The sequence below is a fragment of the Scyliorhinus canicula genome, chromosome 16 (assembly GCF_902713615.1).
Source record: "Scyliorhinus canicula chromosome 16, sScyCan1.1, whole genome shotgun sequence".
Lineage (NCBI taxonomy): Eukaryota > Metazoa > Chordata > Chondrichthyes > Carcharhiniformes > Scyliorhinidae > Scyliorhinus > Scyliorhinus canicula.
The window spans coordinates 123094963-123110928 of NC_052161.1; the positions used below are offsets into that span (position 1 = coordinate 123094963).

The 15966-nt window shown below is 46.8% G+C and overlaps 1 protein-coding gene across 8 annotated transcripts in view; it reads left to right on the forward strand.

Moving 5' to 3' along the window:
- The window catches only part of zgc:154075 (uncharacterized protein LOC556929 homolog), a 332990-nt gene that overhangs the window by 146208 nt on the left and 170816 nt on the right, over positions 1-15966 (forward strand). For all 8 annotated transcript variants that reach the window (XR_005457420.1, XM_038773628.1, XM_038773630.1 and 5 more), the window contains one exon: positions 473-580. Coding sequence is in view for 7 of the 8 variants with exons in the window: in XM_038773628.1 (XP_038629556.1) it covers positions 473-580 (108 nt within the window). In the remaining variant the exon portion in view is untranslated. The remainder of the gene's footprint in view (positions 1-472; positions 581-15966) is intronic.

The following is a 15966-nucleotide window of genomic DNA, read 5'->3' on the forward strand; positions in this document are numbered from 1 at the left end:
ACATGGTATATTCTTAAACACTGTTCATTAGTTTTTTCTGCAAGATCATATGCAGTTCTCAAAGTAATGCATTCAAACATTGACAGCTGTTTACTTTGATGCAGAAAGTGCAGAAAAGGCCACAATAAACAATAAGTATTCCTTTAGTAACCTTACCACTGTAATGTTCTATATTTTATAACAGGAAACTGTAAGCAATTAAAACAGGCCCAACTACATTCACAGATATGGTTAGTTATAGAATCAATGGTCCTTCGCTATTTTGAGATAACATCATCGTGTTTATAGAAGTATGTCCGGCACTTCATCAGTCTCATCTCTAGTAAATTCACCTCACTTAACGTTTCTCAGCTTTTCATGCACCCACCCCCCGCCACTCCCCACCCCCTTCTGACTATTCTGAAGGTGTTAATTCCTGTTGGAATTCAATTTTTCAACTGATTAAGCTAATCTTTTTTCCTTTGTTAACCAGGTGACTGTGGATGATTGTAAAGAGATTGTTGCAGTGTGCAAGAAGAACAATGTGATACTTGCAGTTTGCCATGTTCTGCGATACTCCCCACCAATTTTAAAAGTACAGGTAGGGTTACTTAATAGCTGAGTTCTGAGATACCTTTATGTGTGGGAATATCAAAGATCAGGGGCGGGATTTTCCAATAATGGGGCTATGTCCCCATGCCCACGAGAAGACGGGCGCGAATCACTCCGGACATTTTTCTCGAAAGGCCGGGGTGATTCTCCGTTTTTAACGGGTTTGCAGAGCCCCGGAGTGCTCCACGCAGCTCCGGCTGCCGATACGGGGCCCTGCACTTCTGGCCGCAGGTCTGCGCATGTGCACGGTGGCCGCCTGCAGTGCCGGCCCCGCACAACATGGCGGACCCACAGAGCAGGCCGGCGCTGAAGAAGGAGACGCCCCCCCCCCCCCCCCCCCCCAGATCATGCACGCCCGCCGATTGGTGGACCCCATCGCGGGCTTGGCCGTCGTGGAGGCCCCCCCCCATTGCGGATCCCCCCGCCCCCCACTAGGATGACCACCGCAGCCGCGACTCCAAGCTCCCTCTGGGTGGAACCGTAACCTCTTTCAACGGCCCCCGACCGGCGCCGCGTCGACCGCGCGCACTCGACTGGCGGCGATTCTCCGCCCGCGATTGCAGCGCGAGGCTCGGAGAACCCCGGCCCAGATCCCATCACAATTGACAACCAAACAAAGGTCTTAACATTTGATTTTCCCTTTTTCGATTGTTGGTGCAAAATCAATTGTATATACATGCAATGTCCATTCATGCACTGAAGTGGAAAGTGTTGTAAGGCATTGTTCAGTCGACCTCATGAAGAGGTTCAGAGGCTTTTCAGATTGAACAGTTGTATTTATTGGTAATATACAACTATATACATATGTACAAGGTGTAGTTCAGACAATTATCTTATTTCATGCTCCTGCACTGGTCTCTGCATATTTTTCAACTGACTCAGGTCCTTTGTCATGTGACTGTTCACATCATACTGTTCTCCAGTTCCACATTAACCCTTTGTGATGCCAAACACCCTTGTACTATAACAAAAATCAAATTTTCCTCAGTAAAAACAAAATACTGAGGATGCTGAAAATTTAAAGCAGAAAATGCTGGAAATATTCATCAGGCCCGGCATCAGTGGAGAGAGAAACAAGGGGCGTGATCTTCCGGCCTCGTTACACTCTTGCTCAAGCGAAACAAGGCCGATGAATAATGGCCAAAAACGAGATCCGTGCCAGGCGCCAAACAGTTTGCGATTTAAGCGGCCCACTCCTGTAGGCAAAATCGGGATCTCGCCGTAGCGTGGCGAGAAACCAATTATCACCACTTATGCCCTATTTCCATACCATTAACGAGAGCCTCACGTCATTCAGTGGCCTCCCCAGCAAGTGCTCATGCTGGCGCCGATTAATACTCCTTTTTAAAAATGTGAACCTAGTGGAAGGGCTTCTGTGGGGAGCTGAGGAAGTGAGTAGCAATCTTTGCTCACAGGGAAACTCAGCAGGAGGTGGGAGACCCTCGGCTGAAGGTGGGGGACCCTCCGCAGGGGTGGGCCGCCATGGGAAGATGGGGAGGCAACAGTGGGCCAACTGCTCGTGGCACCACCATGCCAACCCCTAGATTGTGTGTACCTGTTCCGGGGGCAACACTTGTCCCTGCCTGTCTGCTCCAACGACCACCCACAACCCCCACTGACTGCCAAAGCCTCTGGTCGTGTAGCTGAAGGCTATAGCCTCCAGGGAATTGACAATCATGGTTAAGTGAGCACTTCACAGATGCCAAGTGGATTCCCATGCGTGTGGGGGCATGTAGCATGTGGGAGTCATTGTCTAGCATCCCAATCAGACCGCGATGCTGGGACAGTGTACCTGAACACTGCAGGAGGCAACACCACACACGCAGCAGCCAAAATCCGAACACCAAGGAGATGGGACACAGTTCTGGGGAACATGTTCATGGCCGGAGGGTAGGTGAGTGCCACAGGGAGGGGAACCAGCGCCCTGTCCAGTTGACATTGTGAGTGAATATCCGGGGTACAGGGTCTGGGGCCCGGTGGGGGGCCCAGTGCAGCTGGGAGTATGTGCGCAGGGTGTTCTGGGTAGAAGGGTGTGGGGGGATCAGTTGGGGAATGGAGGGTCCCTGGGTGGGTATCAGTCTAACACCCTCTCCCAATTCCTGACAGATATTGAACGCTATGGCAGGGATGTTTGAAGCAGAGGTTACCCAGTGGTGCTGGTGTTACGCGATGCGGCCAGATGCCGGAGAAGGCGGCAGTTGTGTCTGCAGATGCTCAATGCAGCAGCCCATGTGCCTGAGCCCGCCTCACACTCTGAGGACTCGGCCACCCATCAGGCCAGGGAGGGACCTAGTGGGGGAGTCCCACGACGATCCAGGGTGTCACTGATCCTTTGCACAAATGACGGACGATGCACTCTGCAGCAGGATCCGCCTCAACAAGGAGACAGTGCGACACCTGTGCCATGTCCTCGTAGACTTGGCACTACATGGAGAAGGAGGACACCCACTCCCGGTGGTTGTCAAGGCACTGCAGCTCTGAACCTTTACGCTGCGGGATCATTCCAGGGCTCGAGCGGGGACCTGTGTGGTATCTCAGCCTACAGGTGCATCCGGCAGGTCACGAATGCCCTGTCTTCCTGGGCAGAAAACTACATCATCTTTAACATGGACTAAACTCATCAGGATGCCCGGGCTGCAGGATTCTCCACCATCGCCGGGATGCCCAGGTCCAGGCGGTCACAGCTGCCCCGCATGTGGCCCTGTGCTCACTGTGCCATCTGGAGTTGCCCTATGTTAACAGAAAGGGGATCCACTCCCTCAACAGACAGCTCGTTTGCGACCATCAGATGAAGATAATGCATGCTTCCCATCTCCTGCACCCATAGCGTCTGGGACTCCACCAATCGGCTATGGATCTGCTGGAGTGATGCTACTTCCTCCCAGGCAACACTGGCTGCCCTGTTGCTGACCCTCCGGCTGACCCTCCGGCTGACCCTCCAAACTCCTCAGGGGAACAGGGCATCCTGTCTCGACTCGACCGGGATTAATAATCTGGCCAGATTGGTGTCCCCAAATCGTGGGGCTCGTCTCCTCGGTGGCGTGGCTGCATGCTGCGTGGGGTTTGCTCTGTGGGATGGGTTTAAGTACGACTCTGCCTTTTTGGCAGGGAGCTGTCAGGCTCCCGGCGGATCAATCGACGGGACCATAATTTTTCGCATGAAGCCCATGGGGCCCGTTAAGTGGACCAATTAATGTTTGATACCGGTGACGGCCTCACCAGGTCGAGCGTCAGGAAACTCGTGGCAGTTCCCGCTGACTACCACACTGAGAAACCTTTCCATTAATTTGCGCCTTTCATGTTGCAAGGTCAAAGGGAATGGTAATGGGACAAATACAGAACAATACATGTCCAGAGGAGGTGTGAATGACAGGACAGCTGCTGACCAAATACAAAGCGAAGGAAGAGATTTTGAGAGGGGAAAAAAAGCAGCAAAAAAATACAAAACAAAAGGCACGGTAACACAGTGGTTAGCACTGTTGCTTCACAGCGTCAGTGTCCCAGATTCAATTCCCGATTTGGGTCGCTGTCTGTGCGGAGTCTGCATGTTCTCCCTGTGTCTGCGTGGGTTTCCTCCCGGTGCTTTAATGCTTTTGGAGTCAGTAAACCTGTGATAATGTGAGTGACAGGTGAGCAGAGTTTGGTGCAACAGGAAATTGGCATCCGTGTATTGGACATGTTGGAAATTATGCAGGATTAACAAAGAGAGGAGAGCATTGAAATTACAGAGTCTGGATTTGATCGATGTATGGAAAAGGGTTTCTCTAATAACAGTCAGAGTAAGAGGGGAGCAGTTTTGTGTGGGTGAAAATAACAAGTTTGGCGGTGATAGACTATTGTTTGAAACTCAGCTCCAGGTCAAATGAACCTTTTATTATCCAAACGTTTCCGTAAAAGATTTTATATCCATCAGATTATTTGAAAATTATACAATGGATTTCTGGACTTGATGATTGGAAATTGACTTTATACAGTGTATTTCTGTAATGAAAATGTTGCTGTTGTGCCATTTCATTTTCCTTGAGTTTTCTTATAAGTGTTTGTTTATTTTTCCCTCTTCCTGTTGTATAATATATTCAGTCAAAACTGTACCCTGTGTAAACACATTGTTTAATCCATGGCATTCTCCTGGTTCATTTATTTTTCACTGTGACAGTTCCCCTGCATGCGACACTGTTTAAACCATGCAGTAATAATCTACCATTCATTGCACAGAGCTACCCTTTGTAGCATTGTTTTGACTATGGCACCCTTCTATTCATTAGATTTGTACTAATGCACTGATTAAACATTTATTCTCATTGATGCGTCATTTTGAACAATATAAATTGTAGTTTCAGTAGGAGAAAAACAGGATTTGAGCAGTTTTGGTAAACTGTTTGGTAAACAGTTTTGGTAAACTTATATCACAAAACCCATCAGAATGGGGATGTTTGTAAGATAATCATTTTCTGCTGGACAAGAAACTATTACTAAACTGATTTTAAAAATGTATCAAAAATGTGTGCTGAACAGTATGTAATGATGTGCAATGTATGGAGACTTGGGCAGCATTTTCCCTCCGCCCTTCCTGTGAGGAGGGGAGATGGAAGTCGTTACAGACTGCAATTTTTACAGAAGAGGGCAGCTAATTGCATAGCCAGTTAGCGGGTACGGGGACAGGAACGGAGGTGGGGCTATAGAAGTGCAGGCTTTATAAAAAAATATGTTTTTAAATTTTTTCCACTTAAGGGGAAATTTAGCCTAGCCAATCCACCTACCCTGAACATCTTTGGGTTGTGAGGGTGAGACCCACGCAGACACTGGGAGAATGTGCAAACTCCACATGCAAACTCTGGGGCCGGGATCGAACCTGGGACTTCGCTGCTGTGGGACAACAGTGCTAACCACTGCTCCATTGGGCCACCATGTCCAGCTCAAAGTTAGAAAGTCTGATGCCTGGGCATACAGAGCATCCGTGACCTCATGGACGCACTTGTGGGCTGTAGTTTGTAATATGTTGCACAAGACTCTGCTCGAGCCCTGGAATGAGCTGGTTGCATAGATGTTCAGGGCTGAGGTGACCTTCACGGGCACTGGGAGAGGATGTCCTCCTCCTCCACGCAGAGCCAAGTCCGTGAGGTGCCGCACTGTCTATTTGTTGAGACGGAGTCTCCTGCAGCACACGCTGTCCATCATCTCCTCAAAAGACCAGTGACATCTGTATAGCTTGGGCTGTGGCTGGTGTCCCCCTCTGGGTTCCTCCTCAGCCTATCGCGAGGGAAACCTCTACAGGGCTAATATAACCAGCCATATTGGTATGTCTGTAAAGAAGGGAGAATGACAATCGTTTGGGCTTCCATCCTGGGACCACAAATGCCCCCAAACCACCGCCATCCTTGCTTGTCCCGCCTTCTCTGAGTGCTATCCACCAAACCAGCTGTGCTGAAAAACCTCATTCTGCACACTTGCCCCTGGCTACAGCAGGAGCCCCTAGACCCCAGACCACCGCCAGGAACATGTGGGAGATTCTGCTGAGGTGCCCTCCCCTGATCCACACACTGCCCCTTTGGTCGCGAGGATATCCCCAGTGCTGAAGCCCAGATCCTTAGTGTTTGACTGTTGGCAGCTGTCTGTATGTGTTGACACTTCGAGAGTTCAGGCAAACTGTTCAGGCTTCAAGGTTTGATTGAAATGCGATGCAATAGTCATTGTCTGAGACATGGCACGTATACCCATGAGAAGCCACTTGAGAATATTTTATTTATTAAATGGTCAACAGTAACAAAGAAATTAAAATCAACTCTGTAACATTTCACATATCACACTAACCATTAAACAACAAGGAAATGTCACCGTTCAATACTGATACCAATGCGAAGCTAGATCAGCTCATTTTCAGAAAAAAACAAACACACGCTATCGGATTCCTCAACAGAAACGGAGGATAAGCCTGAGAATGTGTTATCATGTTGTTGAAATGACCTGTCCGTCAATGTGTTCCTTGTTCCACATATCGGTGCCATTTTCCATCCAGGCAGCTGTACAGGCCCCTCCCACACGGCCCAATCTCACTGGAACCAAATCCTGGCATCTACATATTTCACTGGCGCTCAAGGTGCCGTTAAATATCCTTGACTTCCAGTATGTTTAACCCGCGATGATGTGTCAGTTACATGCAGCACTCACCACACCAGCAACAAAAACATCAGCAATCTGCAAAAGCATTCCTTCAACAGCAAAATCAGGTGGCCCACTTGGATCGGTGTCACGCACCAGGTCCCCCAGCATCTTCTTGCTTCAAACCGGATTGCCTTCTGGACTTGTACGGCCCTCTGAGTCCGGTATTCCAGGACCCAGGTACCTTCGAAACATTTCTCCTTCTTTCCGGCTACAGAAAAGGAAGGAAACCGCAATAGCAGTGTAATGAACTCCAATTGGCTTTATTGGTTGGCCAATTGGAGTATGAGCTCCCTCAATGATAGCTCATTGAGGGGGCCCATATAATCACCTGTGTAGGCTTTGTGACCAGTCTTAAATTGACTGGACTGCTAACAGCACTGTTTGTAGCTGCTCCTGTAATATCGTTATTGTAAATAAATATTGGTGTGATGACGGAACTCCTGCCTCCCGTGGATTACTACAGTGGCGACGAGGATGGGATCTGAACCCAGACATGAGGAGCAGGCAGAAGCTCAGAGGAATGCCAGCTGGCAGGAATTCCTCAGACCTTGGAGGGGAGGGGTGTAATGAACTCCAATTGGCTTTATTGGTTGGCCAATTGGAGTATGAGCTCCCTCAATGATAGCTCATTGAGGGGGCCCATATAATCACCTGTGTAGGCTTTGTGAGCAGTCTTAAGTTGACTGGACTGCTAGCAGCACTGTTTGTAGTCCTGTAATGTTATTGTAAATAAATATTGGTGTGGTGACGGAACTCCTGCTTCCCGTGGATTACTACAAGCAGCATCCAGGCATTTGGAGCCAGCAGCAAAACAACATGCAACTGTGAAGTGCTCTCACAACTAACAAAGCCAATTCCTCATTAGCAGTAGCCTTCAGCTGTGAAGCTAGGGGCTTCTCACAGTCAAAGGTAGTTGGTGACCCTTAGCATAGAACCAAGAGCAGGGGTCTGTCCTGGAAGTGGTCGAACAGACAACAGACAGGCAGCAGTTGTAGTTGCCCCTGTTATGGTTATCCACAATATTTTAAAAATGGCTTGAAAGGGGCAGCACGGTGGCAGAGTGGTTAGCATTGCTGCCTACGGCGCTGAGGACCTGAATCTCGGCCCTGAGTCACTGTCCGTGTGGAGTTTGCACATTCTCCCCGTGTTTGCGTGGGTTTCACCACCACAACCCAAAGATGTGCAGGGTAGGCGGATTGGCCATGCTAAATTGCCCCTTAATTGGAAAAATAATTGGGTATTCTAAATTTATTTTTAAAAAATGGCTTGAAAGCCTCAGACGAAAAGCCTTTCCCACTATTTAACCGGCATGCCCCCAGACCTGCTTCGGGTGCAATGCAGTAGTTAAAGCACACCCAATATTTCAGGAGCTTCCACTGGAATGTGTGTTGTCTGCTTAGGACACGGCTCAGTTATGTTTCTTTCGGTTGAATAGCCTGCCATCCTCACCTGTCGGCAATTCATATGTACAGAATATAGCCACTTGAGAACAGATGTTGTTGGAACTGTGCCTCAGTATGAGTCAAAAGAGGCAGCTGGAAAAATGACATTAAAAATGTATAAATCAAAAATGTCTGTAAAGTGCATATATTTAATTGTTAGAACGTTGCACTTTTAATTTGTGATATCAACTCAATTGTTCAATGTTTTACTGTTAAAATATACTACAAACTATAGTATATATATTTCTTTGAACCAAAACCATTTAATTGTGGTAATAAATCATTTGAGTGCAAAGCTGCATGATATCGACAAGGCTTATTCAAACCTAATTAGTTGTTCAGCCCTTTTTGTTACAGCAAAAATTCACAATCTGACCCTGGTTGCCTCTGCATATTCTTTTCTTGTAACTAATTTACATGTTCATTCCAGGGTAATTTATGGAGGAATTTCCAGAGCCTTTGATGTAAGTGTGTGTGATATTTAAGGCTTTCTTTGATGTGCTGGGTTAAGGATGAGATGCGAGTGTCTGTACTCACATACCTGAACGTTTGAGATAATATTGTACAGAAATATAGGCAGAATCACTTGGTACTGAAGGAATCTTTTTGGGACTATTTTTGTTCTGTCCTGATTTTTACTTTCATTCAACCACTTTCAGTTCAAAGAACAATCTGACTACAGGAGGGAGATAAATCACTTGGTTGCATGGTGTACCGAAAACAACCTCTCTCTAAATGTTGGAAAGACCAAGGAACTGATCATCGACTTCAGGAAGCATAGCACAACACACACTCCCGTCTGCATCAATGGCTCCAAAGTGGAGATGGTCGATAGCTTTAAGTTCCTGGGAGTCACCATCACTAACAGTCTCTCCTGGTCCACTCACGTTGATGCAACAGTGAAGAAATCCCAACAATGTCTCTACTTCCTACGGAAGCTAAAGAAATTTGGCATGTCTGCATCGACTCTCACAAACGTCTACAGATGTGCGATAGAGAGCATCCTATCCAGCTGCATCACAGCTTGGTATGGCAACTGCTCGGTCAAAGATTGAAACAAACTGCAGAATGTGGTGAACTCAGCCCAACGCATCACACAAACTTGCCACCCCCACATTGATTCTGTATACACCTCCCTCTGCCTCAGGAAGGCAAACAGCATTATCAGAGACCCCTCTCAGCCAGGCTTTGCCCTCTTGCAGACCCTTCCTTCAGGCAGAAGGTACAAAAGTCTGAAGACTCGCACATCCAGACATAGGAACAGCTTCTTCCCCACAGCTACAAGACTCCCCGTCGGACTGATCTGTTCCCTGTAAGAACATTATTCAAGACACCCTAGGCTGCTCTTGCTTATGTATTTGCTTTGTTTGCTTTGTTTGGCCCCTTGTTCCACACTCTAACCAGTCACTGTTTGTCGATGTACCGTTTGTCATGTTCTCTGTTGATTATTCTTTTGTCTACTATGTACGTACTGTGTACGTTCCCTCGGCCGCAGAAAAATACTTTTCACTGTACTTTGGTACATGTGACAAATCAAATCAATCAGCTTGATAAGAGTTAACAATATTCTGGCCTCTATATTCCAGCAGAGATGGATATGCACTTTGGGATTACAATGGAAGTCATGTGGAAATCTCCCTTACATTGTCTTTGACTAGACGTTTAAACTTGTTTCCGCTTCTCGGATAAAATAGTGCTGAGATTGGAGGAGGGACTAGAACCTTGCAGCCACACACATTTGTATTACTTTGCTGGGCGGCACAGTGGTGCAGTGATTAGCACTGCTGCCTCACGGCGCTGAGGACCCTGGTTTGATCCCGGCCCATGTGGAGTTTGCACATTCTCCCCGTGTTTGTGTGGGTCTTGCCCCCACAACCCAAAAATGTGCAGGCTAGGTGGATTGCCCCTTAATTGGAAATAAAAAGAATTGGGCACTCTTCAGGGCCTAATTGGACTTATCAAGCAGGAATCTGAAGGTTCTGGCTGCTATTTGATTCTAGCCCTACAGTTGAGGGAGGTGCGATCTGAGGAAAAATAAGACTCAATTGACTTTGGGTCAATTTGTTTTTTGTAATCACCTATACGGTAATTTCTCATTTAACGTTTGAGTTGCTTGGCCAATCCACCTACTCTGCTCATCTTTGGGTTGTGGTGGTGAAACCCACGCAAACACGTAGAGAATGTGCAAACTTCACACGGACAGTGACCCAGAGCTGGTATCGAACCTGGGACCTTGGCATCATGAGGCAGCAGTGCTAACCACTGCACCACCTTGTTGCCCAACACATGTGTTTCTGAGCAGAAATGGACTAGCAGTTGAGCTAAGACTATCTCTCTCTCTCCACCTCTCTCCATTCTGCAGTGGACAGAGGTTTTAAAGAAAGAACTCAGCTCCACAACTGTGTCTCTAAGACAGCAACCAAATCTGGCATCTAATCTTTAAATCGGAAACATTAAGACCTCAAATTCAGCCTGAAGCCAGAAACGACTCCAAGTGACAAACTTTGAACTTCTTTTATTTCTTACAGATTCTAATTTGGCCAATCTATACTCCCCCACTCTGTAATCTGTATTTGTGTGCGTGGACTTTGAGTGTATGTCTGCAGGATTCAGAGCATATCATTATTTACCCAGATTTATTTAAATGTAATAAAACATTTAATGTTTAATAATTGCTAAAATCAAGAAAACCTACCCGATTAGAACCTATGGACGTGGGGGCAGCAGGGTAGCGTGGTGGTTAGCATAAATGCTTCACAGCTCCAGGGTCCCAGGTTCGATTCCCGGCTGGGTCACTGTCTGTGTGGAGTCTGCACGTCCTCCCCCTGTGTGCGTGGGTTTCCTCCGGGTGCTCCGGTTTCCTCCCACAGTCCAAAGATGTGCGGGTTAGGTGGATTGGCCATGCTAAATTGCCCATAGTGTCCTAATAAAAGTAAGGTTAAGGGGGGGGGGGTTGTTGGGTTACGGGTATAGGGTGGATACGTGGGTTTGAGTAGGGTGATCATGGCTCGGCACAACATTGAGGGCCGAAGGGCCTGTTCTGTGCTGTACTGTTCTATGTTCTATGTTCTATAAAATAGGAGCAGAAGGAGGCCATGCAGCCCCTCGAGCCTGCTCCGCCATTTAATAAGGTTATGGCTAATCTGTTTGCTTCTCAAATTCCACATTCCATTCTTCCCCCAATAACCTTTGATTCCCTTGCCTAACAAGAATTCATCTCTCTCCATCTTAAAAATATTCAATGACCCCAGCTCCACCACCTTCTGAGACAGTGAGTTCTAAAGTCACACAACTTCTGACAGAAAACTTCCTCCTCATCTCTGTCCTCAAAGAGGCCTTCCAACTTCAAAACAGTGCCCTTTCGTTCTGAGCTCACTCCTTTTCACGTCCACCTTGTTCAGGATCTTATAGACGTCAATGAAAATAAGCCCAATCTGTCCAACCTTTCATAGAATCCCTATAGTGTAGAAGGAGGCCATTCGGCTTATCGAGGCTGCACTGACTCTCCAAAAGAGCACGCCCCCCATCCCCATAACCCTGCTTAATCATTGGACACTAAGGAGCAATTTAGCATGGCCAATACACCTAACCTTCACATCTTTGGACAGTGGGAAGAAAACCATACAGACACGGGGAGAATGTGAAAAATTCCACAGTCACCCAAGGCTGGAATTGAACCCTGGTCTTTGGCGCTGTGAGGCAACAATGCGAACCACGGTGCCGCCATGCTGCCCATAAGCCAACCTGATCATTCCAGGTATCAATCTAGTAAACTTCTGAACCGCTTTCAACAGGTTTACTTAAATAAGGAGACTAAAACTGCACACAGTATTCGAGATTGGTCTCACCAATGCCCTGTATAACTGAAGCATTACATCGTTACTTTTATGTTCGAATAAAGGACAACATTCCAATCCCCTGGGGCAGCACGGTGGCACAGTGGTTAGCATTGCTGCCTATGGCACTGAGGACCTGGGTTTGAATCCTGGCCCTGGGTCACTGCCTGTGTGGAGTTTGCACGTTCTCCCCGTGTTTGCGTGGGTTTCACCCCCACAACCCAGAAGATGTGCAGGATAGGTGGATTGGCCACGCTAAATTGCCCCTTAATCGGAAAATTCTCAAAATTTATTTAAAAAACATCATTCTATTCCCCTTAATTGCTTGCAGTACCTGCATACTAACTTATGTATTGGAACACCAAGATCACTTTGCACTCGGAATTCTGCAGTCATTTTCCATTTAAGTAATACCCTGCTTTTTTTCATTCTTCTTGCCAAAGTAAACAACTTCATATTTTCCCATATTATATTCCACCTGCCAGATTTTGTTGCCCACACTCAACCTATTTATATTTGGCTGCAACTGCCTTACGTCCTCTTTACAACATACTTTCCTACCTATCTTGTGTTGTCTGCAAATTTAGCTACTGTGCTTTCACTCCTTTCATCTGAGTCATTGATATAAAGTGTAAAAAGCTGAGGCCCCAGGACAGTTCCCTGTGAAACTCTACTCGTCATATCCTGCCAATCAGAAAAAGACCCATTTATGCATACGCTGAGTTTTCTGTCAGTCAGCCAGCCAATCTTCAATCCATGCTAATATGTTACCCCTACACCATGAGTTCCTGTTTTGCACAATAATCTTTTATTTTATTTTATTTTTTTTTAATTTAGAGAACCCAAATCTGTTTTTCCAATGAAGGGGCAATTGTGTGTGGCCAATCCACCTAACCTGCACAACTTTGGGCATGAAATCCACACAGACACAGGGAGACTGTGCAAACCCCACGTGGACAGTGACCCGGGGCCGGGATCGAACCCGGGTCCTTGGCGGCGTGAGGCAGCAGTGCTAACCACTGTGCCACCATACCGTCGCACAATAAACTTTTATGTGGCACCTCGTTGAATGCCTTCAGGATATCCAAGTGCAGGCTCCTCTTTATCTATAGAGTATGTTACTCCTTCAAAGAATTTCAATAAATGGTTAAACGTGACTTCCCTTTCAAAATATTGTGCTGATTCTTCACGATTACCTTCAGTTTTTCTAAATGCCCAGTTATAACCTTCTAAATCAGGGGTGGGCAAACTACGGCCCGCGGGCTGCATGCGGCCCGCCAAAGGTCTTTATGCGGCCCACCAAGATCAAGTCATTAAGGTTAATTGGGGGGGGCTGTTGGGTTACTGGTATAGGGTGGATACGTTGACTTGAGTAGGGTGATCATTGCTCGGCACAACATGTGTTTCATGTGAAGTTTCTACTTTAAAATATTAATTAATAAAAATTAATTGCTTTTTTTTCTTTAAAAACCTTTTATTTTGGCTATTTTAAATATTAATTATTTTACTTAATATACTATGTGGCCCTTTAAAATTGTGAATTTCTGAATGTGGCCCTTGCACGGAAAAGTTTGCCCACCCCTGTTCTAAATAATTGCTTTTAATACCTTCCTCACCGCAGACGTCAAGTTAACTGGCCTCTGGGCGGCACGGTGGTGTAGTGGATAGCACTGCTGCCTATGGCGCTGAGGACCCGGGTTCGAATCCTGGCCCTGGGTCACTGTCATAGAACATACTATGCAGAAGGAGGCCATTCACCCACTTTAAGCCCTCACTTCCACCCTATCCCATAACCCCTCCTAACCTTTTTGGACACTAAGGGCAATTTAGGATGGCCAATCCACCTAACCTGCACGTCTTTGGACTGTGGGAGGATACCGGAGCACCCCGAGGAAATCCACGCAGACACGGGGAGAATGTGCAGACTCCGCGCAGACAGTGACCCAGCGGGGAATCGAACCTGGGACCCTGCACTGTAAAGCCACAGTGCTAGCCACTTGTGCTACCGTGCTGTCGTTGTGGAGTTTGCACATTTTCCCCTTGTCTGCGTGGGTTTCACCCCCATAACCCAAAGATGTGCAGGTTAGGTGGTTGGCCACACTAAATTGCCTCTTAATTGGAAAAAATAATTCGTACTCTAAAATTTTTAACTGTTTTCTGCCTTTGCTCCCTTCATGAACAGCGGGGTTCCATTTGCTCTTCAGTCTGATGGGACCTTTCCAGAATCTAGCGAATTTTGAAAAATTAACACCAACGCATCTATTATCTCATTAGCCACCTTTTTTAAGATCCTAGGGTGAAGTCTATCAGGATCCAGAGACTTGTCAAACCACAGCTCCATCAGTTTGCTCAGTACCACTTCCCGAGCAATTGTAATTTCACCAGGTTTCTCTTTCCCTTCCACAGCTATTACGGGAATGGTAGTTGTAACCATTTTTAAAAAAATTTTAAGTTGTGGTCAACTGAGGAGAGGGGAGGGACCATGGTGCGGCCATGGAGTAAGTCAGGGGTGGGCAAACTTTTCCGTGCAAGGGCCACATTCAGAAATTCACAATTTTAAAGGGCCGCATAGTATATTAAGTGAAATAATTAATATTTAAAATAGCCAAAATAAAAGGTTTTTAAAGAAAAAAAAGCAATTAATTTTTATTAATTAATATTTTAAAGTAGAAACTTCACATGAAACACATGTTGTGCCGAGCAATGATCACCCTACTCAAGTCAACGTATCCACCCTATACCAGTAACCCAACAGCCCCCCCCAATTAACCTTAAAATTAAAAAAAAATTAAAAATTTTTAATTAAAAAAAAAAATTTTTTTTTTAATGACTTGATCTTGGTGGGCCGCATAAAGACCTTTGGCGGGCCGCATGCGGCCCGCGGGCCGTAGTTTGCCCACCCCTGGAGTAAGTGGTCACACATAGAGATTGGATTCTTTTTCCCTTTTCGATCATTTTGTGGGGTGTTTGTTGGTGAAAAACGCAAGACTAAGAAAGAACTAATGATTCTCCTTCGGCAGGGTATGCCTCAACCCTATCAAACGAGGAGTGCAACGAACAAAGGGCCAAGAGGATTCACGTGGCGCAGCAGAGGGAAAGATGGCAGAGAGATCTGGGGCGTCATTGCCCACACAACTGGTGGAGTTTCTGACGGCTGAGTTTCAGCAGCAGAGGAAGGCAACCTCGGAGGATTTGGCTAGGGTGGCCTTCGGGCTGCCCTGAGGCTGGAGGCGCGGAATGTGACACTCTAGAAGGTGGAGGAATTGATGGCTGAACATGAGGATCGGCTGGCCTCATTGGAGGCAGAAATGGTAATGATGGGAGAGAAGGTGGACAACCTGGAGAACCGTTCGAGGAGGCAGAATCTAAGGATCGTGGGGCTGCCTGAAGGGATCCAAGGAACCACAGGCCATGAAATATGTGGCTAGTATGTTCGAGACCTTGGTGGGGGAGGGGACTTTGACCAACTTCCTGAAGTGGATCAGGTGCACAGGTCTCTGAGGAGAAAGCTGAAAGCGGGGGGGAGCCGCCGAGGGCGATCATTGTGCGGATGCATCGCTACCTGGATAAGGAGAAGGTCCTACAATGGACGAAGGAGATGCAAGCGTGTACTTGGGAAGGGCATGCGGTTTGCAGGACCAGGACTTGATTGGTTGATGAACCCAGGTCCTCGCGCCGTGAAGCAGCAGTGCTAACCATGCACAACCGTGCCGCCCCAGAGTCAGAGAATTCTAACTCTGATTTTGACACTAGTTTTCTTTGTAATCCTCATTTGATTGACATTAAAGCCTAAAAACTGCTCTGAATTCAATAATTACTGGTTTGAAAAGACAAGAATAGAAAGTAGGTAAAGAACAAGTGCTAAGTTAACTGTAGACCAAAAGGAAAACGCTGGAAAATCTCAGCAGGTCTGGCAGCAACTGTAAGGAGAGAAA